The sequence below is a fragment of the Ambystoma mexicanum genome, chromosome 7p (assembly GCF_040938575.1).
Source record: "Ambystoma mexicanum isolate Mex_15411 chromosome 7p, UKY_AmexF1_1, whole genome shotgun sequence".
Lineage (NCBI taxonomy): Eukaryota > Metazoa > Chordata > Amphibia > Caudata > Ambystomatidae > Ambystoma > Ambystoma mexicanum.
The window spans coordinates 849145331-849169704 of record NC_090939.1 but is presented as its reverse complement, the minus strand read 5'-3'; the positions used below and the strand labels follow the sequence as shown (position 1 = coordinate 849169704).

Genomic DNA, 24374 nt, shown 5'->3' with positions numbered 1-24374 from the left:
GTACACTATTTTTAGCCGGTGAAGTGAGGGTTATGTTCCCACAGCATTGCCGAGTCAGATTTAGGCAATTTGGGCACAGGTCTGGTGCAATGCGGAAGCATATTGACATTTGACAATCTATTAGCCTTAGGCGCTAGTCAACACTAAATTAATGCAGAGTCAACACGAAATTCCAAACAGTTGTGGCATGAATCCAATTCAGGGCAAATGCAGGTATTTACATTAAAAAGCGTCAGCAAAATGCAGGGACATAGGCCTAGTCATGGAACATGGAATAATCCCCCATTTCTGCCAATCTGCAATACTCGTCCCTATTTTCAAAAAAGGAAATAGATTAGATCCTAATACCTATAGGTTATTATCTGTTAGATGCTACAGGAAAACTATTTGCATCCTTGCTTTTGAGTGAAATGCAGAAATGGGTGGATAATGCCAACATTCTGTGTACATTTCATTGTGGATTTAGGTGAGAATATTCCACAACACACAATCTCGCTGTGATGGACATTTTACACACTAGAGCGCTCACCAAGGAGCAGCCTCCACTTTACGCATTGTATATAGATTTTAAGGCGGCATTCAATTCCATCCCCAGAGACAGGCTGTGGCTCAAATTAGAAACAATTGGGTGCCCAAAGGGATTACTATACTACCTCAGACTCCTCCATCATAATACTACGGTCAGGCTCAAACTAGATCAAGAAGGGCATCTGACTAATATGGTTTACCAAAATAGGGGTGTCAAGCAAGGGTGTGTCACTGCACCATTGGTATTTAACTTATGAGTTTTTTGTGGGGATGTATGTTGGTACAACCTCTTCTGTTGGCGACCTTGAATTAATTATTAAGGCTTTTCAGCCGTGTCGCATCCGTGTGGCCAAAGTTGGAGGAGCCAATCCCCTACCTCCTTGGCTAGAAAACAGATCAAAGTGGTCTGCCACTCAAGGATTGCGCCACACATGTTTTTTCCAAGTCACAAAACCCTTTTATTCCTGGTTTCAAAGTCACAAAGCCCTTTATTCCTGGTTTACAGTTGTTTCGGCTGCTCAAGAGCCTTTCTCAAAACAAATAGGGCAATAGCAAAACAGTCATATTCTATGTATAATGTTTTAAGCACATTCATACATTTGGCCACAAAGGAGAACAGAAAAAATGGAGGGTTTGGTTTTGGAAATGTTTCCAAAGTTCAAAGAAATAAACATGAATTATTAATTCAAATCAAGAAATTTGTACCCCAAAAAAAATATATAAATGGAAATATTTGTCAATCAGTGAGAACAAACATAAAAAAAAAAACAGGAGAAAAGAAATAAAAATAAACAAATAAAGAAATCGTTTTAGCATGATTTGTCATGTTAAAAAATGAGAATCTTTTTACATTGTTTGTTCCTATAGTTCATAAAAATAACCTTTTTTCTACTTCACATTCCGCCATGTTCCATACGCTATACCATTTGCATTTAATAGCCACTAAATAATTGGTTGTAGGTTTATAGCATCTCACATTTGACACTCTCCGATAATGCTATACTAAGAGTGAATGAAATAATCTTACCCGTCTTATTGCAATAGTCCCGGGTAAATCCCTGAAATTAAGACAATATATGATAGATTTTCAATCCGATTGCACATTTATCAGTGTTCTTTTTCGAATATTAATGTTAACATCCTTTGTTCGTGCGCTATTGGCATGCCCCTCCTAACGTGAATAGTAACAGGTCCCGTTTATTTATGTAGATAGGCTTAATTTTTGAGTAAACAGATAACGTGGCAGTGCCTTACATAAATGCAATCCCTTAGTTATTCAGGTTTGTTGTCCGCGATATGCGCTCCACATTATTTCAAAGGACTGTAGAAAGTCCGTGCAACCGTCTGTCGAATTAGGTGCCGAAATGCGGGCGTAGAAAAATGTTTCCTTTCCCCAGCCCAGAGACCCACAGTGTCCTCTTAGCTTGAGTGCTTCTGATTCAGATTCCTTGCGTCGGCTTTGCACAATAGTGGGCCGTCGCGCGGGTCTTGCATGTATTTTATAGTGTTACCATGGTTACTTAAACAATCCCGTCTTGATTTCTACTCTGTTTTACATGGCGGCCATATTGGAATGGTACGAAATTCAGGACCATGTAATATAGTCACATTAGTATTTCCTATTTAGTGGTAATGTATACACATGCCCGACTCGGCAATTTGATATTTTAGAATATCTTACTTAGATTTGGATTTCATTTTAAATTTCATTTTGGTGCAAACCATATTCTTTACATACCTACATTCTATAAATGGTCCATGACATATATCTTTCTTTCATTCATGAACAATCTTATTTGCAATGTGGCCATATTAGAGCGATGCGAATTACAAGACCACACATTACAATCACATTGATTCCTAGTGCAGGCAGTGTATATTAGATTTAAGTCATATAAAATTCCCCTTCACGAATAATATTTAAGTATGTGTTGGTGCCAAATGTAACCTACTAAAACGTCCATCCTGTTTGATATGACCAGTTCATGGGAATGTTGCCCCCCCCCCCCCAAGCATTTTTTGCATTATTACTTTCGTAGACTCAGTTTTCATATTACCAATCATACTTATTTTTACACACGTTGAATTAAACCACGGTGTCTTTACTTAATAGAGATTCATCAATATACAATCATCCCTTTCCACCAGAACAACATAAATACCATGTTACACATTTTGCTTTTCATTCATCAATATGTAGGTAACCTATCCCACTTTTCACTGAAAAATCATAAATATAATGGTACACATTTTGCTTTACATTCATTGGTTCATAGGAAATTTCCCATTTCATTATCACAATTCAAACCAAATTCTATTGTCCTGAATTTACAAATCAATCTTGCTTCCATCTGCCTGAGTTTTTCCTCCTGGTTCCCCCCCCTCTTCTTCCTAGTTTTACTTTCTGTAGTCCAATAAACTTCAGAGCCTTTTTATCGTCCATCTGATGTTTAAGATGCCAATGTTGGTCCAGTGGTAATGATGCATCCTGGCTTCCAATTGTTGGAAAATGCTCCGGTATACGGATTCTCGTTTCCCTGATCGTGCTCCCAATGTAAATCTTTTTACAGGGACATATCGCATAGACAATATATTTGGATCAACAATTAATGTTCTCTCTAATTTTCATACTTGTTCCTCTTGAATCCATAAATTCAGTTGCCACCTCATGTGTAAAATGGCATAGGTTTTTACGAAAACCTGACACCCTTGTATCCAGTAAAGTTCTAGTGGGTTCAGGATTCACATCTGGGAGAATTGAAGGGCTCAGTCATTTTCAATGTTTTAGCCTTCCGATATGTCATTTTTGATTTGTCGCCAATGTATCCCTTTAGGTGAGGATCTAGTTGTAAAAGATGCCAATTTTTATTTAAAGTTTTCCTCAGTACTGAAATATTGGAACTGTATGCCGTAATGAAATTTATTTCGTTAGATTTAGTCCTGTCCATTTTATCTTTCGTCATCAGTCTGCTCCCATGTCACATTGGCCACCTTCTGTTTAGCTGCTTGAATGCACTGTCTCGAGTATCCCCTCTGTTTAAAACGATCCTGCAATAGATCATTCTGCCTTGAAATCATTATTATTCTTACAATTTCTCCTTGCTTTGGTAAATTCACCCTTAGGAACATTCCATTTTACGGGTTTGTGAAGGCAACTCTCTGCATGAAGGGTTGAGTTTACCTGACATGGGAGCAGACTCTGATGCCGAAAGATAAAAAGGACAGGACTAAATCTAACGAAATAAATGTAATTACGGCATACAGTTCCAATATTTCAGTACCGAGGAAAACTTTAAATAAAAATTGGCATCTTTTACAACTAGATCCTCACCTAAAGGGCTACATTGGCGACAGACCAAAAATGATATATCGGAAGGCTAACACATTGAAAATGACTCTGAGCCCATCACTTCTCCCAGATGTGAATCCTGAACCCACTAGAACTTGGCTGGATACAAGGGTGTCAGGTTTTCGTAAATTTGGCACATGCACTATGTGCCATTTTGCACATGAGGTGACAACTGAATTTGTGGATTCAAGAGGAACAAGTATAAAAATTAGAGAGAACATTAATCGTCGCTCCAAATATATTGTCTATGCGATATGTCCCTGTAAAAAGATTTACATTGGGAGCACAATCAGGGAAACAAGAATCTGTATACGGGAGCATTTTTCAACAATTGGAAGCCAGGATGCATCATTACCACTGGACCAACATTGGCATCTTAAACATCAGATGGACGATAAAAAGGCTCTGAAGTTTATTGGACTACAGAAAGTAAAACTAGGAAGAAGAGTGGGAAACCTGGAGGAAAAACTCAGGCAGATGGAAGCAAGATTGATTTGTAAATTCAGGACAATAGAATTTGGTTTGAATCGTGATAATGGAATGGGAAATTTCCTATGAACCAATGAATGTAACACAAAATGTGTACCATTATATTTATGATTCTTCAGTGAAAAGTGGGATAGGTTATCTACATATCGATGAATGAAAAGCAAAATGTGTACCATGGTATTTATGTTCTGGTGGAAAGTGGGAAGGGCTGATTGTATATTGATGAATCTCTAAGTAATGACCCCGTGGTTTAATTCAACATGTGTAAAAATAAGTATGATTGGTAATCTGAAAGCTGAGTCTACGAAAGTAATAATGCAAAAAATGATTGGGGGGGGGCAACATGCCCATGAACTGGTCATATAAACAGGATGGACGTTTTAGTATGTTACATTTGGCACCAACACATACTTAAATATTATCCGTGAAGGGGAATTTTATGACTTACATCTAATATACACTGCCTGCACCAGGAATCATCAATGTGATTGTAATGTGTGGTCTCGTAATTCGCATCGCTTTAATATGGCCACATTGCAAATAATGATTGTTCATGAATGAAAGAACGATATATGGTTGTGGACCATTTATAGAATGTAGGTAAGTAAAGAATACGGTTTGTACCAAAATGAAATTTAAAACGAAATCCAAATCCAAGTAAGATATTCTAAAATATCAAATTGCTGAGTCGTGCATGTGTATACATTACCACTAAATAGGAAATACTAATGTGACTATATTACATGGTCCTGAATTTCGTACCATTCTAATATGGCCGTCCTGTAAAACTGAGTAGAAATCAAGGGATTGTGTAAGTAACCATGGTAACACTATAGAATACATGGAAGACCCGCGCAACGGCCCACTATTGTGCAAAGCCGACGCGAGGAATCTGAATCAGAAGCACTCAAGGTAAGCGGACACTGTGGGTCTCTGGGCTGGGGAAAGGAGACGTTTTTCTACACCCGCATTTCGGCACCAAATTCGACACAGAGGGTTGCACAGACTTTCTACAGTCCTTTGAAATAATGTGGAGCGCGTATCGCGGACAACAAACCTGAATAAGGGATTGCATTTATGTGAGGCACTGCCACGTTATCTGTGTATGGGAGTGAGGGGCCCTCAGGCCTCTTCGCGCCGTACACTCCTCAGTACGGGACTTGGAGGACCACGTGCCTCCAGTAGTGGGGTTGCCCCTTGCCCTTATGTAAAGTTAACCACGGTTGACCGCTACATAGATGGGACTACTGAGCAGGACGCGGGGCATCCATCTTTTGTGCCCCCTTTCGACTCCATCTTGGGTAAACAGGCCTCACTGCGATAGTACAGCAAGGCTCCGCTCCCCCTTCCACCACAACAGCCAAGGACAGAGACACACACAAGGCGCGCAGGCAGCTGCCTGGCCCCCACCCTTGCACTCCCCCTGCGAAGGAAAGCTCTGCGCTCCCATTCTCACGCTGAAGCCAGAGAAAGTTGCAACAACCAATATGATAGTTTTCTTCCTCTGAGATCACTGCCAGCATGAGAACCACCATGTGAACCAGGTTGAGGTAAGCACTTTTTGCTCATTCGTCCCCATGAACGTGCAAGCCACCCACCCCCATTTAGAGCAATTTATTGCCATCCTGACCCTGCGCTCCCTGTAAGGTATTTCTTTCAAGTGCCAGACCCTCGCCTGCGCTGCGAAACCCACTCAACACACCCGCTACTAACCTTAAGCACTTTGCCACAATATATGTTTTTACTTATACTAATAGTTCTAAAGCTTAGGAGATATGTGAAACACAGCTTGACTTTTTTACATGCACAATAAAGGTCAAGGCCTCCAATTAAAGCCACGAATGACCCAATTGTACTGACAATAAATACTATTGTGTGATTTGTGTAGAAATATGAAAAGAAGTATAAAATGTTTAGATAATTTGTTATTTAGTGTTTTACGAATGCAACATATTAGCTTAGGTAGTGACCACAGTGACCGGACCCTGATCTGCGTGGAGCACAAGATATTTGACGTCCATCATCTCGCCACTCAGCCAATCAGAAGGAAGAGATGCCACCCACACCTACAGCACCACACTGCTTGGCCAATCGGGTCCATTTAGTATTTTTTGTTAGTTACTTTAATTGATATATATATGAGTGATGATGTATATGGTTTTTGGGTTATTTCCTAGCTGGAGAAATAAACCATCCTTTGAACTCTTGTAGCCGGTTCTCAGTGCCTCCTTCCCCGACAGGGGCTGTGTTGGTTATTTTATTTTCTCTTACACGGAGTAAGCCGGGGAAAGGCACCTACATCTGTTTACTCAAAAATTAAGCCTATCTCCATAAATAAACGGGACCTGTTACTATTCACGTTAGGAGGGGCATACTAATAGCGCACGAACAAAGGATGTTAACACTAATATTAGAAAAAGAACACTGTGATAAATGTCCAATCAGATTGAAAATCTATCATATATTGCCTTAATTACAGGGTTTTCCCCGGGACTATTGCAATAAAACGGGTAAGATTATTTCATTCACTCTTCGTATAGCATTATCGGAGAGTGAGTCAAATGTGAGATGCTATAAACCTACAACAAATTATTTAGTGGCTATTAAATGCAAGTTTGTTCTCACTGATTGACAAATATTTCCATTTATATTTTTTTTTTTTGGGGTACAAATTTCTTGATTTGAATTATTCATTTATCTTTTTTTCTTTGAACTTTTGAAACCTTTCCGAAAACAAACCCTACATTTTTTTCTGTTCTCCTTTGTGGCCAAATGTATGAATGTGCTTAAAACATTATACATAGAATATGACTGTTTTGCTATTGCCCTATTTGTTTTGAGAAAGGCTCTTGAGCAGCCGAAACACGTGTAAACCAGGAATAAAGGGTTTTGTGACTTGGAAAAAAGGTATGTGTGACGCAATCCTTGAGTGGCAGACCACTTTGATCACATAACTTATATGTGCATGACATACCAGTAGTAATTGAGGCTAACTGCCCCCCCCTAAAATTGGAGATTCTCATTGTGCTGTGTTAGCCTATGCAGTTGATTTGGTATACAATAAGCGGTCTCAGAAGATCTGCTATAGCACTATGGGAGTATGCCAATAACGGGCTGACGATTAACCTAGATAAAACCAAGGTCATCGGATACACACAAGTCAGTCAGGTCAACCTCATGGTGGGCAACACGAGCATAGCATACACACCACGCTATCGATACCTGGGGATCGAATTCGAACCACACGGCGACTAAAAGGCATGCAGACAAACACGTATTACCAAAGCCGCACAAGTGTCTGCCCCTATGGCTAGTTTTTCCTACAAACAGGGGGGATTCACAATGTGGGCTACGCGGCACTTATACATCCAGGTGTTCTCTCCAATGAGCACCTACAGTTTAGAGGCACTATGGACTTCGGATATGGTCATCGACGGAACATTTTGGCGCGGGATCCTGGGATTACCGCCTGGAGTCCCAATGGCCCTTATACGCCTCGAACTCGGTCTCCTCTCTTTAAAAGCTACTGTCCTAAAAAAGAGAGCAGACTTTTTCCTGAGGACGACTGGCGGCTCCACCAACCCATTATTGATAACTATCCGACAGGAATTTGGCAAAAGCTACACCACTAGCTCACTGTATGAGCCCATGATTAAATTCCTACCAGAGATGTGATGGAATCACAGAAGAACTAGCTACTCGAAAGCAGTGCAAAATGCGCTCCATAAGCGGGTAGCCTTATGGGACTAGCTAGACAATTATGCCCATTTGAGCAAGTTAAAGCGATACCAGTTTGTCCATCACAGACACTATGACTTCATGAAGCCCCAGGCATACCTAAATCTCTGCCCAGCAATTCGACTCAGACGATTCATCATCTTGCTAAGACTGGAACTACTCCCCACTAGGACGAACCTAGGAAGTAGAGCAAAAATACAGATGGAAGATCGAATTTGTCAACTCTGCAAACAAGCAGAAACCCCTGAGACTGCGAGACATTTACTAACTAAATGCCATGTCGCCAAATCCATCCAGGAAATGTTAGCCAAATATGTGCATAATTTAGGAACCATTGGCGATCGATCTTTTTGGCAATATTGCATAAACTCTGGGAATATGAGCCTATTAGTGGCTTTATACAACATATGGACAAGGATTGAATCTAAATTGGGCCCTCTGCTATAAAGTGTGATAAAAAATAACCATACTAACTGTGACTGAAGTTAACCTGAGTTGAGTATCAGCATAATTTTTTACAGGCAATATTCATCTCTTCTTTTTAACATTTCCTGTGGTTGATGCAGGATGGTATCGTGTTAACTGTGTAATCATGTGAAGATGTATATATATTGATATTGTGTACTCTATTCTTCTGTTTTACTCGTGTGTTTTTTGATTTGTGTAAAGTTGAATTTACTTAAACTAAATCACATTAAATAAATTAATTAGGCCTAGTCAGCTAGTGGCCTTAGGTGCATGAGGGGATTCAAGTGCCGAGTCGGCTGAGTTCAAAGCAGTACAAATGCTTCATGTTAAGCAAAGTCGGGTATTATCGTAAGGCGTAGGTTGGGTTTCAATATAGGATCATGTAAGAACATTACGCAACATGCGCAGATTGGCATTGAACACTATGCAGATCTAAATCTGATGCAGAGTCAAGTGTTAGCATAGGGCATATATCCAGTTCAGATACGTGTTCCGGTATATGCATTAGAAACAACATAAATCAAGTGCAAAGACATGTTAGCATTAGGCAGGTTCAGCTAGATTAGCAATGGGCACAAAAAAGGTACAAATGCAGAATCCTAAATTCTTATCACTGATGCTACAAGTCGAATGCAAGGTCAGACACTGGCATTTAGCAGAAACCAAATACAGTTGCAAGATTAAAGTTTGGGCGATGAAAGATGGATCTGAATCGGCTTCAAAGTCAAGAGCTCCTTAGTCAAGAAAAAAGTGGTGCGCACAACACGTAGTGCTTCGTTTGACTAAACAGCGGGCTTACGGATGAAGCGACGGGCAAAGTCGCTGTGGAGGCAGGTACGTACATAGTCAGTGCTAGGCACGGCAAGCGGTATGGGACAATGACTGTCTCTGTAAGCATATAATCGTACGGGGGTACAAATGGCTGTGGTATTATGGATGATACATAATAGATTTCAGATTGTAGACCTAGTTGAGGTGGAGCAGACTTGTTAGGGTGCTTCTTAGCCAGTAGAAGGCATGGGGGTCAGAGCGGCTGGCCCTTAGGCTTCTCCGGCAATGACTGGCAAAGTCAGTCGACGGCCTTATGTGGTCAGCCTTAGCGGGAGAGGCCGTCTAACGCTTTCCAGTCAGGTGGTGCACAGTAAATACAGAAACTCAGCCAATCTGTGCTGAGATGGTTACCTAGCAACATGTACACAAGGTTGCAGTGTGGTCGATCTTAGAAATCCATCTTGGCACTACCCCCAGCCAAGGGAAAGACGTCAAGTGTAGAGTCTTATAACTATAAGGCTGGGAATTGTTTTTTTTTTTCTTCATTTTAACTGTGTATTCTCAAATTGGTTTAATGTCTTTGCCTTTTCTTCACTTACTTTGCTAAACTGCAGTATTCTATTGCCGATCTTACTGTGTTTAAGAGTTAAGTGTTGGTGCTCTGTAACCAGAGTACCCCAGAAGAAAATGTGTAAATATTGCTGTATGTTAAGTGATGTACTTACCTGTGCTTTGTAATTGAAATGTGTTCTGTAAGGCCTAAATTAATAATTGTATTCTTTTATATTCTGCCTAACTTGTGTTAAGTGTACTTTGTGTGGGCTATCTGAACACTTCACCACTCGCACTCTTAGCCTTACTTAGGCCAGGGGGATAGCTCATGGACAACCAGTTTGTCTTGGAAGCAAGACCATGCAGAGCAACACCGGTTCAAATCCCGGACCCGCGCTTAGACTGTTCTGTTCTTAAGCATGTTATTAAAGATTGATTTTAATTTACTGCTCACTCATGGTACCTTGATAAAGTATGGCTAGACAGTATTGTCTTCAACTGTTCACGAGAATAGGGTGGCCTCTCACTCAGTCTACAGGGCTGATTTTTATAATCTGTCTCCATTGTGACAAAGGTTTTCCAAGCCAGTCTTCCTGAGTAATTATAGAAATTAAGGTTTGCTATGTGTTGAAGTTATATTGATTACCATGTCCAAGACTTCATATAGTACCGTAATTGATTTTTATTAAATCCTATTTAGTGAATAGCATCTTGGCTGATGTTTTTTTTTTCTCCCCTAATTTTAGGATTGTCGACAATATGCCGGTTACTTGGTGTTATGATGTTGAAGATGGGCAAAGGTTTTGCAACCCTGGTTTTCCCATTGGCTGCTATATAACAGAAGACGGCCATCCAAAAGACGCCTGTGTTATTAATGTAAGTTAATGAGCTTTCATCCAGGTTACCCAATTATTAATATTCACACACGTGTGGATCTCTTGCATAAGGAGTCAACTGGATTTGGGTAATGTTGGGGAGACATCCCTTAAGCCATTGGGGTCGGTGCCTTACTTTATCTGGGATTCAAGGTTCACCATTCCGTGAGTGGTAATGTTGCAGAGCAGCTCTTTGCTCTCAGGAGATGAGTGTACAGTAACTGGTACATTACACCCTTTTCACAAATGCCAAATGAAAGAAAGGCCACACTATTTTTATAGGAATATTTATAGGGCTTGTGAATCTGCTTGACTTCACATGCTATGCGCATCGGCAGACATCCAGTGGTTGGTGCAGAGTATTAGATATTCCGTTTTAAAATTCGAAAAGTATAGTGTTCCTTTTTTAATTAGGGTGTTTGAGTTCAGACATAACTTCGGGAAGCAGCGGAACGCTCTACAATCATAGGGGAAAACAGTGAGGGAAGCACAGTAAAGGGGAGCAGGGAGCTAACTGGGGAGGGTGGGCAATTGGCAGCAAGGGATATACTAGCAACCAGAGGAGAACATGGGGGGCAGAGCATCTCTGTTGGTTGGCGGCAGAGTGCAAGGTGTGTAGACCTAGGTGTTGGGGATGAGCCAGTCCTTTAATAGGGGAAGGTCTTGAGCTCCATCCTGTAGCAGTGATGGGGCAATTCCTATGTTTATGGGGAGTAGGTTCCAGAGTCTTGGAGCGTAGCCGGAGCAGGCCTTTCTTCCGTTTTTTATTTTTTATTTTATTTTCCTCCCTGCACAGTCTGAGTTAAGGTCTGCACTTGGTGGATCGCAGATATCTGGAGATGCTGAGTTTCTCAGTGAGGTAGCTTGGAGGCTTCAGGGTAACAGCCTTGTAGATGATGCAACAGGATTTGAAGATGATGCAGGCTTGCAGCGGGAGCCATTGCAGTTTGATGAGGGCCAGGGTGATGTGGTTGAATTTGTATAGTCCTTTAATGAGTTTTGTTGCAGCATACAGGACATCTCTCAGGGGTGCCGGGTAGTTGCCTGAAGGCCTTCCAGAAGGGCATTGCCACCTACCAGGTGGGAGAGGACAGGGCTTGGACTGCGGAACTGAAGTTGTTTTCCTGGAGGAAGGGCTTGATTTTCTGCAGGAGAGAAAGTTTGTACCAAGCCGTTTGTCTTCCTTGCTATGTGCTGTTTGAATGGGAGGTACCTGTTGATGTTCAACCCGAGGGATCTGGCACAGGTGGCCAGCTAGTATGTGAAGCCCTTGACGTTCATAGCAGAGAGCCAGGTCTGGATGTTGGGGTGTTCAGTGGTGTTGGTCAGCAGTAGGAATTCAGTCTTGGAGGGGTTGAGCTTCAGGTAAGCACTGAACTTCTAGGACTGGATCAATGTGATGCAGGCCTTGAGCCTGTGGATGCCTTTGATGGAGGATATCTTGAGGTAGATCTGTGTATTTGCGGCTGTTGTGAGGAGGGTTCTGAGAGGTTTCATGTAACGATAGAAGATCACGGGGGAGAGGATGGATCCTTGCAGGACTCCACAGGTGATGGGTGAAGTTGATGATCTGGAAGAATCCATTTGTACGAACTGGTGTGTGATTAGCAAGGTAGGATTTCAACCAGCTCATGACTATCTCGCTGATCTAGATGTGGCCATGTAGATTGTGAGTGTCTGCAGGTCTACTGTGTAAAATGCTGCCGAGAGGCCAAGGAGAGAACTAGGAGGCAAGAATGGCCATCAGTGTGTATTTTAAGGACATTGTTGAACACTATGATGGTATCCGTTTCTGTGCTGCATCTGGGTCTGAAGCCAGATTGGTAGGAGCAAAAGATAGTATCTTTGATGTGCAAGTTGTGTGGCTACTACTTTGTCAAGGATCTTGCCTAGGAAGGGAAGATGGGTGATGGGGTGGTAATTGCTGAGATTGTGTCAGTCCAGTATTGGTTTCTTAAGCAGGAGGATTTGTCTGGTCTTGAGGGTTGGGAATGTGTCTGGAGTTGGGGAGCTGTTGATGATTGTCAGGTAAGGGAGGAGTGCTTCAGTCGCCAGGGTCTGGAGTACAGAGGCAGGAGTTATGTCTTCCACGTAAGATGTGGCCTTCTGGGAGTCCTAAGGTGGCAGTGAGGTCTTCCAGAGTTTGTGTCTTGAAAGTTGTCCAGGTAGTTGGGCTATTGCAAGATGGCATGTGTACTGTGCCGTCATTTGTAGCATTAATATGCGTTGGCGGATAAAGTCCATCTTGTTAAATTTGTTAGTTGATGTTGCTGGATTATTCGATGGTGTTACGGGTGGGTCAGCCAGAGGGTTGATGCAGTGCTTGATGCCTTTGAAGAGGGATCGGTTTTAATGATTGGCCTTGGCTATGGTGTTTTGGTAGTAGTTGGCCTTGGTAGTGTTGATCAATGGTATGCGTTTAGCACCGAATTCCTGGAGCGGGTTGAGGTCGGGTGCACTGCAGAATTTTCAACAATTGTTTTCTTGTCTTTGGATGGTTGATTTTTTGAGAGTTCTTTGTTGAGTTCTTGAGTGTACCGGGATGCAGAAGATTTAGGTTTGAGGGTGCGCCCTTTCACTGCGGCATTGCGGTTGATGTTTGGATGGTGTTGAGTTCTTGGAGAACCGAGTTTTCCTAGTTCGTCATAGGTAGATCAGCCCATGCGAGGTGGAGTTTGGCGAGGCCTTCTGTGAGAGCCTCAACTGGAAAGTTCTTGAATGATCTAAAGGCTTGTTTGCTTGGTTTCAAATGGGTTTGCTTGAGTGCTGTGATGTGACTAATCTCAAAGGGGATTGCTAGATTGTCAGACCAGTTGAGCGGAATAGGAGAGCTGTGATGGCGGGTGGGCTGAGTGGTGGTCATGATGAGGTCGAGGATATTGCCTTTCCTGATCCAAATCCAAAGAGTTGGGTCTTTGTGTGTTGAGGTTTAGTACCTCGAGTAGGCAGTGAAGATCTCCCTTCATTGACTTGGTTGATCGTTTTGCCAAGGATGTTGGAAATCGCAGAGGAAGATGTTGGCGTGTGCGAGAGACATTATGGTGATCAAGTCTGTGAAGTCTTCGCTGAAGGTGATGTGCTTGGGTACTCTGTAGCTGAGGTGAAATGTGACTGTCCGTTGGGGAGAGCAGGAAATGGCAGGATAGGGTTTGGAAGGAGCCAATGGTGGCGAAATCCAGTTGGGTGAATGGCCTTGATGCCTTGTGAATGATGGCGAGGCCTCTGCCCATCTTGTTTGGACGGTCTTGTAGAATTCTGTAGCCGTTGGGGCGAGAACATCTAGGATGTGGGTGGAGTTATGTCACTCAGACCTGTAATGTGTGGTGATGAGGTCTGCAATGTCAGCTGCGTGGTTGATTACTGAGTCTGTGCGACCTTCTATATGTGGGCAAAACCACTAGAGCCATCAAACAGATAATATCTTCACACGGGTCATGCATAAAAAATAAAGTACCTGACAAACCCCTAGTTGAAAATTAAAACAAAATGGGACATTCCAACAATGACATCAGATTATACTCCAACAGATGACTCAGCAGAAACGAGGGGGAGACATTAACAAGGCCCTGACACAATTGGAACAACGATGGGTGCACAGACCGAATACAGTGAAAAAAGACCTGAATATCACTGTAGAGTGGAAACATTTTTGGATCCCTTAACCAGCTTTTCTTCAATCGCCATCATTACACTGAGACACCATTTTTCCCCCCACCAGATAGACGCAGGGCATACCCATACCAGGGTGCAATCGGGATCCCGCAGGACCCAAAAACAGTATGCTTAGATTCTTTTTTTTAATTTTTTTTTTTTTACTTCCGTTTATTAGGTTTACAATACATCAGTTCCACATAGGCTGAAACAAACAATACAGCTTACTATGCTTAGATTGTAAATCTCGCATGCTTGTGAATAATACATTACTAGGTTGTAATATTGTCTCGCATTACTAAGTTATAATTCATCTCTGGCTGTATTTGACACGTAGCATGCTGGGTTTGTATTATAGCATGCAGCTTATTCCACTTGTGTTGAATAATACCAATGATGTAATTTAGGACAACTGGGTATCCACCTCAGAGAAATATGATGCAGAGGTGCATTATGAAATATAATATATGTAAAATGTGTTTTTGCATTATATAAAAAAAGAGGTTTGCAATCCGATATCTAGGCTGTACATGCCCACTGCTCCATGGTGCTACATGGACACATGTTTTGTTCCCATTGCATGATGATAAGTTACCATATTTGTTTTCACCACGTCCTTGCAGCATGATGCACCACCATTCCATACACAATACATGGTGGCCTGCTACAAAAACACTACACATGGCCCATTGAAGCCTTGACCAGACAAGATTTGTTGGTTCACTATTTTGTGAATTTTACCAAAACATTTGCGATGACGTACATTTTACCAAGAGGTCCAGCTAACTCAGCCAGCAGCCATTGGTGGTTACCATGACAGCACCTAGCATTTTCCAGGAAGCAATTTCTGAAATGGCAGCAGAAGTGTGTTTGCCGTGGTTGCTTAGGCAACGCTGTACGGCTTCGCGGAACAGACGCGCGGTTACAGACAGACGTGGAAGACTGAGGAGCAGAGGCTCTCGGATCCATGCTGATTTCGAGCTTTTGTCGCTCTGCACGGTGAGCGTGTTTTTTTTAATACTTTGTGTCTACACTTTGAGATATGGGCACTGGCGATCTCTTGCCGTACCCAGCCACCAGCGTTCGCATCTGCTAGCTCAACAGCTCAAGCACAAAACGCGTAGATGTGGTGACACCTTGCAGAACGCCACACTAGTGAGTGATGTGTTAATCGCACACAAGGTTCCAATGGCTTTTGCGGATACTGGATATATTTTACATGGGTATCCCTTCCGATTCACGCCTAGATGTCCAACAATCATTTTCTTTTTTCACAAACGGGCGTAGACTGATTCGAGGACAAAACGCATATTTGTGGCGAAACCATTCCCCATGCCACACTGTTGTCACACGCGTTAGCGATATCTCAGTCGCACACAATGGTCCAACGGCCTATGCGATTACTGGGTATGTTTAATTCACGCCGATATGTCACCCTATTCAGTTTTTCTTTAACTGGCAGACACCACTATTTAGTCTCTGCACACGGCCCACCCACAGCATGGCCCGCATGAAATCTGTGCACAGGCACTCGCTATCTAGCGATGCAACCCAGAGAGGACTGTAATCAATTCCCCCCCCATTCAGTTCAGTGCTTTTGGAATCCTACCCAGATGAACAATAGGATCTACTGAGACATGTATAAGCTCCAGAGACTGTGAGTGCAGTAATGCTCCTTTTTGGTAAGGGTTTCGATGCCATTGACCCGTTACAGTAGGGGGATGTCAATAAATAGAGCCACCAGGAGACTAATAGCTTTTTTGGGTATCCCGTTTGTCTCTCAATAGGCGCTCTGGTATACCAGAAATACCACAGTATTCCGTGGCCATTAGCTCCTCTACTCCGACAAAGAGACCAGCTCATCAATTGCTACCGTAGAGATATCTATCATACGGTAAGCCAAGTGATATATGGTTTTATGACATTTTCACTGCCATGCAGATTTCTCAGCATTAATTAAGCTTGTGTAAATAATAATTAATTGTGCAACCACATATTTTCTAAACCACATAACTCTTGTCATTGCCTTGACAGAGTTATTCTGTCCTGATGAAGGCCAACTACACGCCAGCTTCATTAAACGGCTGATCATTCTGGCTGAAACACAGTAGTGTCACTGCCCTTTTCTTATTGTACCAGGGTCAATCAATAACATTGTCAATTTGTGCACTGTTATGTATTGTGCTCACATGTTTTCTGTAAATGGAACTCCCTAAATACTGTAAGGGAAGAAACATTTTTACCATTATTCAACTCCAGTCAGGATGACTGGACTGTACAGTTGTGTAGTTTGTACAAAGTTTTACAAGTAACAAGTGTCCTGTTCGTTGTTGATGTTTTGATATGCTAATGTGCATTAAAAGCTTGGGACCAAAATATCATTTTTTTAATTTTTTTTTTTTTACCCAGACTACATTTGAGAATCATGGCATCCTTTACTTAGGGATATCATCATGAATGCATGCGGTTTGCAGTCACCCTGATATTGTGTTATTATAATATTGATTGCTGAGTGGACATTGGCGAGCATCAGTTCTTGTGTAGTGGTAGGGATGGGCTGCTAACACACATTCAAGGGTGCTTAATGTTAAGAAGGGCATGGGTTCTGGTACTGGATCCTCATGGTTTGCACAGGTCCAAGCAGGAATTGCCCTTTTTGGCTGCCCTTCAAATCAGACGCCCGGGTGAGAGATTCCCTGGCTCTAAGTGTTAAGAACACTAAGGAAGAAGCAGGGTTAAGAAGGTGGTAGGTGGGTTTTAGGTCACATGACCTAGTCACTAATTGCAAGGGAAAAAAGGCTGAAGGGCTGCTTAAGTAGGCAAAAGGTTCCTGTAACACTATCCCTAAGATGCACATACAGTCACCCATGTTCCTTTACACATCAATGTCCTTGGATTGTTATGTTTCCGCCATCAGGTTGGACTCATTTAAGCAGAATATAACTTTAATGTTGTTAACTTGACGTAGAGCATTACTAACACATCATGCCGAAATAATCTTTTTGCCAAATCGATTTATCTTCACTACCACTTCTAGATATCGAAAGACGGCTGGATGAACATTGTCTTCGATTTCATGGTTTTATGCCGTAGTAAGGCAACCCGTATGGAGGTTGGGACTAAAAGTAGATGACATGAAAGAAAAGGCAGTGTAGAATGCCTTTATCCCCATTACGTGAAATTGTTGGGTGACTGACTTTCTTTATGCCCCAATGGAGAATCCTCCTTTTAAATTGTAATTATGCCTCTCCAGCAACAGTTTCCCACAGGATCACAGGGAGGATAAGTAGCAGACTTGTAAGGTTTTTTAAAAATTGTTTTTGATATAACAATTGATTTTATAGTCAAACCATAACACATATTCACTTTGTCACATAGTGTTTTACCTTTGCATTCCGTACCCGCATTGGCCAATCACCTCACAACCCACCGTTCAGACCTAAAACACACTGCGATTGTCAATTCCCTGCTTCCCATTTATACCCAATTTTTCTTGCCTTTTCAGGGCACCCTTGTGCCGTATACATGCATTGTTCCATGGCCATACATGTGTCCACATCAGCAACCCACTGTGCAAAAAGGCGGCATTCGTGGGCGCACCATAGTTTAGCAATATTATGCTTAATCAAGCCAGTTGTTGTGGACAGAAAGAGCTGCTCATATCAATTAGTGAGTCCTTCTTCTCTGCCCAACAGTAACATCTTGGGGGTCCATTGGCGCCTCTTCCCAACACTCCTGCCAGCTTATCACAGCGTTGTTTCCAGAAGCGCTGGACCTGGGGGCATTCCCATAGGATATGGATAAACGTACCCTCACCCCCATGACAGCGTAGGCAATTGGGGTTAGTGTATCAATTCCATCTGTACAATGCGACCCTGGGATAGTACACCCTATACAAGATCTTAAGTTGTATCAGACAAAGTCTAGAGGAGATTGCAATCTCACGTGGATACATCGGTGCCTGTATCCAGTCCTCCGGTTCAATAGTCTCTATATCCGTTTCCCATTTTGCTTGACTTGTAAGATTTTTAATCCCAAAACACTTGGGGATCTCAAGACAAAGCTCGGGCCGTGCATGCTATGCAAGCGCAAAATTGTCGGCGCACATTTTTTGCTATAGCGTTACACGTCTAAGCCGAAGGTCAGTGTTGGCTCTGAAAGCGATACCAAGGGACCACGACCACATAGAAGCAACTACGTTTTCTTTGCAGCCAGTCCACAGCTCCACCGGGCGAACTTGGTCATGCTGTTGAGACTATGCCTGGCAGCACAAAGGCTGGATATTGAAAGCAAAAAGACTAGCTGCGACTGAAGAAGAGGTGCGACTGAAGAGCGTGGACATTTCGAAACAAAATCGCTCAACACCCATACTAAACAATTGCTCCGATTGGGGAAACAAAAGTGTCAAAAGCGGTGTAAAGTTGGCATCAGAACACCCAACGCACATCTCCAAGCTTTCGGAACACTCAGACCTGAACTGTAAATAAAACAGCTGCGGAAAATACTCAAACACAACACAATCGTTAGGGTTAACTGGGTTGGAGGATAGATTAATTAAGGTGATGCAGAAAATGGATTTTATAGACGTTGATCCTGAAAAAATAGAAAATACACCTCACCTCTAGAGGTGTGTGAACCGAGGAAAGATTCTAGACCACAATAGGCAAAATGTAATCTTTCCTGGATTTTCTTGAAAAACGTCATTTTAAAAAGTAAGAGACATTCTATAGAAGATGGTTCGAGTAAAAATAGAAAGGTGCAGGAAATTGAGCATGAGGAAGACTTTTTAGATTAGGAAACGGATACTGAGGAAAAGGATATTCTTGACAAAATCAATATATAGAACCAGATTACCCAATTCCTTCTACGGATGTGGTCAATCCACTCGTAGCATCTTCCCACATGGATGATCAGCATCTTTATGACCTGTTACAGAGCAACAATTGCATTTGGCATTGAGACAAGAGCCTCTAGAAGGCGGTCTGCTTTGAGGACATTCTACAAGAGAAAGAAATCAGCTTAACATATACCTCCTTTTTTAAATCTGTTGAAGGGAGAAAAACACCTTCATTGTTTAATCCTGGGCTCACTAAAGCTATGAGCCCCTAATTTGTAAAGCAATATAATCCGGCACCCAGTGACCCCCATGTGCATTAGCGGCCTGGTAACCCCAGACTCAGTTGTGATATTGCCATAAGGGGGAGTGTACTCCTGTATCTTCTCTGGAAAACCCTCTGGTTAAAGGGAGCACAAAGATCTGTGCTCTCTTTAGGAAGGTGTCTACCACATCAGTTTATCAGACTCTAGTAGCTAATGTCGCTGTGCTCATGGCTAGATACAGTAGGACCAAGTAGATGAAGTCTTCGAAGAAGTACCAGAACCTTTGCGGTCAGCCATGGGTAAAAATAATGAACGTGGACAAATGATCTGCTTCCGCAGTCACTAAACATTCCTTTAGTGCAGATAGCAGACAAATAGAAGTCAGTCATCAAGAGGCATTCTTAGTTGCATTGCTCAGGTTTTAGGGCAGAAACGTGAGCAATACTGCTGGACATGTGCATAGAGGAAACAAATCTATTTGGCAAAGCAGTGGATAACTGGCTTGAAAAATCCCCAAAAGAGCTTGAAACCATTGAATATTTCGGCCAACTGTCAAGGCTTTCCAGCAAAGGGAATACTCTTCAAATTGTTGGCTTAACTGTTGGGGAAGAAAATTCCAAGGGGGTACCTCAAACACATACCCACATAACACCAGCACCTGGTATGCTGGACAAAGTTAACACACACTTATGTCTGCAGGTTCACATCATCATAGTAGTGGTGGAGGGTGTGACATAGGCCAAACTGAGTAGCAGCTTCTGTCACAAAACAATGACTTTCCGGTACAAGTTCCCTCCCATGTCCCCCTGGTAGGTTCGCTTAACATAGTACACACATGCATGGGAGGGAATAACCTCAGAAAAGTGGGTGCTGTCCAAAGTACACTGCAGTTGTTCCATCGCGTTTCTACAAAACACATGCGGCTTTCCACTGAAACATAGAGCACTGCCACCAGACCACCGCCTGCTTCTGCAAGATGAAATTCAAACCCTGCTGTTAAAGGGAGTCATCCAGGAAGTGCAGTCACAAGATAAACAAGAGCATTTACTCACTATACTTTCTTGGTCCCAAAAAAGACAAGCTAACAAGGCCAGTTTTAGACTTAAGATCGGCAAGCTAGTTTGTAAAACTACAAAACTCCAGGATGACCATACTTCAAAAGGTTAGTCCCCTCCTGGAAAAAGGGGATTATAATAGCAACTTTCGATATGAAAGATGTACATATTTCAATGTTCCCAAGTCATCAAAAGGATCTACAATTTAAAATGTATCGCAGGTATTTCCAATTTAAGGTACTTGCTTTTCGAATTGCCTCTGCACCTTGTGTAATCGCTGAAGTGCTTGCAGTCATTGCATCCCATGTATGCTGCATAGGTATCCCTGTTTACTTTCATGTAGATGACTAGTTAATAACAAGTAAAAGCGCAAAACAATGCCAAAATCTGACTGGATACTGTCAATCTCCTACACACAATCGGTTTGTTTTTTCAGTCCACAAAGAGAAATTGAGCCTAATCCCATGACACATAATTGGCTATGGTTAGACTTTTTGAATTTCAGTCAAATACGATTTTTGCCCTGCAGACATTTTCCATTTTAGGGGTTTATCAGAAAAATCTGATTGTGATGGCAGCACTGACCTTGCTACAAGTAGATTCCCATGTTAAATTGGAAATAAAAAGCAAGGTCAGTGCTGCCTCTAGTGGACATTTTCAGACCTCAATATTATCCAAACTGAAATAGGCCAAATGATGTATAACTCTTAATAATGTATTGTATGGACCATATATTTAAAAAAATATCCATTTGGATTTAGGTTTTGGATTCCCAAAGCTGCTGGGATGGAACAACATATTTTCCACTTTTCAGAGAAGAGACACATGGACTTCTTGATCAAATGTCATCTTAATGATTCTCTATCAAATACTAGTTCAATCAAGTTCGATTTGGAAATGGAGCAAATAAATACATATTTCCAGCAACATTTGATTTGAGTTTGTTTAAAAAATAAGTTATATCAGTGATTTGTGACCCCTAATTCGCATTAAATAAATCCAGTATTAAATATGCAAACCTTGTGTTTTTACCAAGGACTTTATTTTAATCTATGATGAGAACCTTAGTTACAGGCTGCTTTCTCAGTTTTGTCCTGCATGCACTATTTAAAATTGTTAGGCAATAATTGATGCAGTAACACAATGTGAGACTACACAACACTTGTCCTCTTGGTATTGGGTAACCCACCTTTTGGTATAGGGCTGTACACCAGTTGGTAGGGGGGCTGAGCAACCAGGCTCATCTCAAGAGGGAGAACTGTGAGCTGTAGCAATAAAATTCACAAATAGAAGTAGCCAAGAAACACTTACTCAAGGTTTCAGTTAAAAATAGTTATTTATTTAACATCAGTTTTTAAATAAGCATTCTTTAAAAAGGGCAATATAGGCAACCGTCAAATACTTTAAAATACTTTTCCGGACTAACACAGAACTAGTAGATACTCTTAGAGATTCTTTTTACATACTTCCTACACCCTGAGGTGACCTCACTATGGACAGTAATGGCATTTATATAGCACTAGTACACTTTGTAGATTCTGAGGTTTGTAGAAAGGTTAAGGGAAGGAAAAGGGTTAAAGAGGTTCTCGGAGCATGTGAGCACTTAAATCTTCCAATGAAGTCTAGACAACCTTTAAAACCAAGTTCTCCCCTCTGAGGGACATTAAATATCAGTCAAGTGTACTAGAAGAGTCTGCAGGGAGTCAGGGCAGCCAAAGTCAATTGGAGCACAGTCTGTGGAGCTGAGGCACATCTTGGATAACACAGTCTTGCACAAAGTTAGAGAGTTTGTTGAACAATCACTGTAGAGTCACAAGCTGTTACACTTGTGAAGGGTAGAGCTGAAATCCACTCTAGCAAAGTAGCTACTGCAAGTCTCAACTGAGAAGAGCGCCACCGTGGATCTTGGACACCGGTTGAGCTTCCTTCACTCCTTGAGTCCTGCTGTTTGGTGTGGGACTCGAGCTCTGGTTGTCCTTCTGGAGGGTGCTGAGGAGACTCCTGGAGCTTCTGTAGTCTGTAAGCCAGCCAGATTTCTTGACCCCTGGCACTCGGTTCCTGCAGCAGCAAAGAGGTACAGCCAGTCGGTGAAGATGATCCAGTGGAGTTCGTCCTAGGGTTAGTTGGTCTCACTAAACCAAGGGAAGTAGTCGTCCCTTCCGGAGCTTCACTTGTCGATCAGAAAAAGGAGTTTCAGCACAGCAGCAGGTCTTCACCGGGCAATTGAAACGTCCAGGAGGATGCAGCAAGCTTTGTTCATGCTTTCTTCGTCAGGTGTTCTTCCCTGTGGTCGACTCTGCCACTAGTCCCAAAACACTCGCCTTTTAATCAGGTTTCTTTGTCCTTGGCGAAGGACTTTTTCGAAGTTAGGGTGCCTTCTCTGTGGACCTGTAGAACATAAAACTAATCTGCACTTTCTTTTACAGGAGTTTGATTTGTAGTATGCCCTACTCTAGTGACTGTATATATGTAATTAATTATTTGTGTTTTGTGATACTTCTACCTGTTACTCATTTTGCATAGTGTTGCTTGGCCATAAATACATATTTTTATACTGTTAGTGTAATTTGTGATTCCCATTGTGTGTACTCATTGTTGACCCTCTACAAGCTCACCACCTCTTGAGTCCTAGCCTAGACAATATCGGCTTTGCTACTTTGAACTGGTTTGGCTACATCTCCCAGAGTTGTCCCTGTCAAAATATAGGTTTGACCTTACATACATTTGTTCACCAGGCCAGAGTATAGAATATCAGTCCTAACATTCGACAGCCCTCGTTCAGTCTCTGCAGTGGTGATCAAAGGACAATTTTCTGCAGGGAAAAACCTTTAGCCCCCTCCACCCCCCCCGCAGTAGAGGCCACTCTCACCACAGACTCGTCTGTTGGGGTGGGGAGCTCCCCTTCAACAGAGAGCACGCGGTGCGTGGTCCCCCATCAGTAACATCCAATCACATTAATCTGTTAAAAATGCTTGCAGTCTTCCAAGCCTTCAAAGCATATCAACACAGGAAGACAGTTTTTGTCCTTATAGATAGTACCACCGCTATATACCCCTTGAACAAACAGGGGGGCACTTCTTCTCTAGGGCTATCCAAACTGTCCCAGAACATCTGCAAGTGGGCACTTAAACATGACCTGTTCCTTCTCACAATATATTCCAGGGGAACTCCATCTTCTGGTAGACTTGCTCAGCAGAGACTCTACACCTACCCGTAGAGCATGAGTGGCGCTTGCAAGAGCTAATTCTACTCCACATCTTTGCAGAATGGGGCTTTCCAGATAGACTTGTTCACAAATCTGGAGAACGGCCAATGCCCAGATTACGCCTCCAGGGATGCGAAGAGGCGGTCAAAAGGGAACAGTCGCTGGATAACATGGTCCAGGAAACTTGCTTAAATCTTTCCATCCTCTTGATCCATGCCTCTTTTTAAGGAACCCAGCCATTCAGCATCTATGCACCATTCAAACTGTGGGTAGAGCTGATTCCATGCAGGCACAGCAGAAGACCTAGAACAGAGTTTGAGTCCTCCTTGTTTCCTGGCCATCGCATGCTTCATAAAGGGATTCTGCTGAAGAAAAAAGTCAAATCAGGACCTCCCTCCCACCATGCACGGCAAAAGGACCAAAAGGTACAAACCTTGAATTGGCAAAAAAAAAAACGGACCATTTTGGGTCAATTGAGACAGTTCTGTGCACTACAGCGGCTAGGAGTGCAGCCTGGGAGAAGAAATTGCACAAAAGTAGGTAGGCTAAAACCACTGCCACCAGCCTTTCAGATTAGCTTGTCACTGTAACCA

General features: G+C 42.3%; 1 protein-coding gene across 1 annotated transcript in view; it reads left to right on the top strand.

Annotated features, from left to right (window-relative positions):
- Positions 1–24374, top strand: part of TM9SF2 (transmembrane 9 superfamily member 2) — a 993889-nt gene that overhangs the window by 159662 nt on the left and 809853 nt on the right. Inside the window, exon 5 of the mRNA XM_069637011.1 lies at positions 10642–10771. Within this exon, the coding sequence (XP_069493112.1) occupies positions 10642–10771 (130 nt within the window). The remainder of the gene's footprint in view (positions 1–10641; positions 10772–24374) is intronic.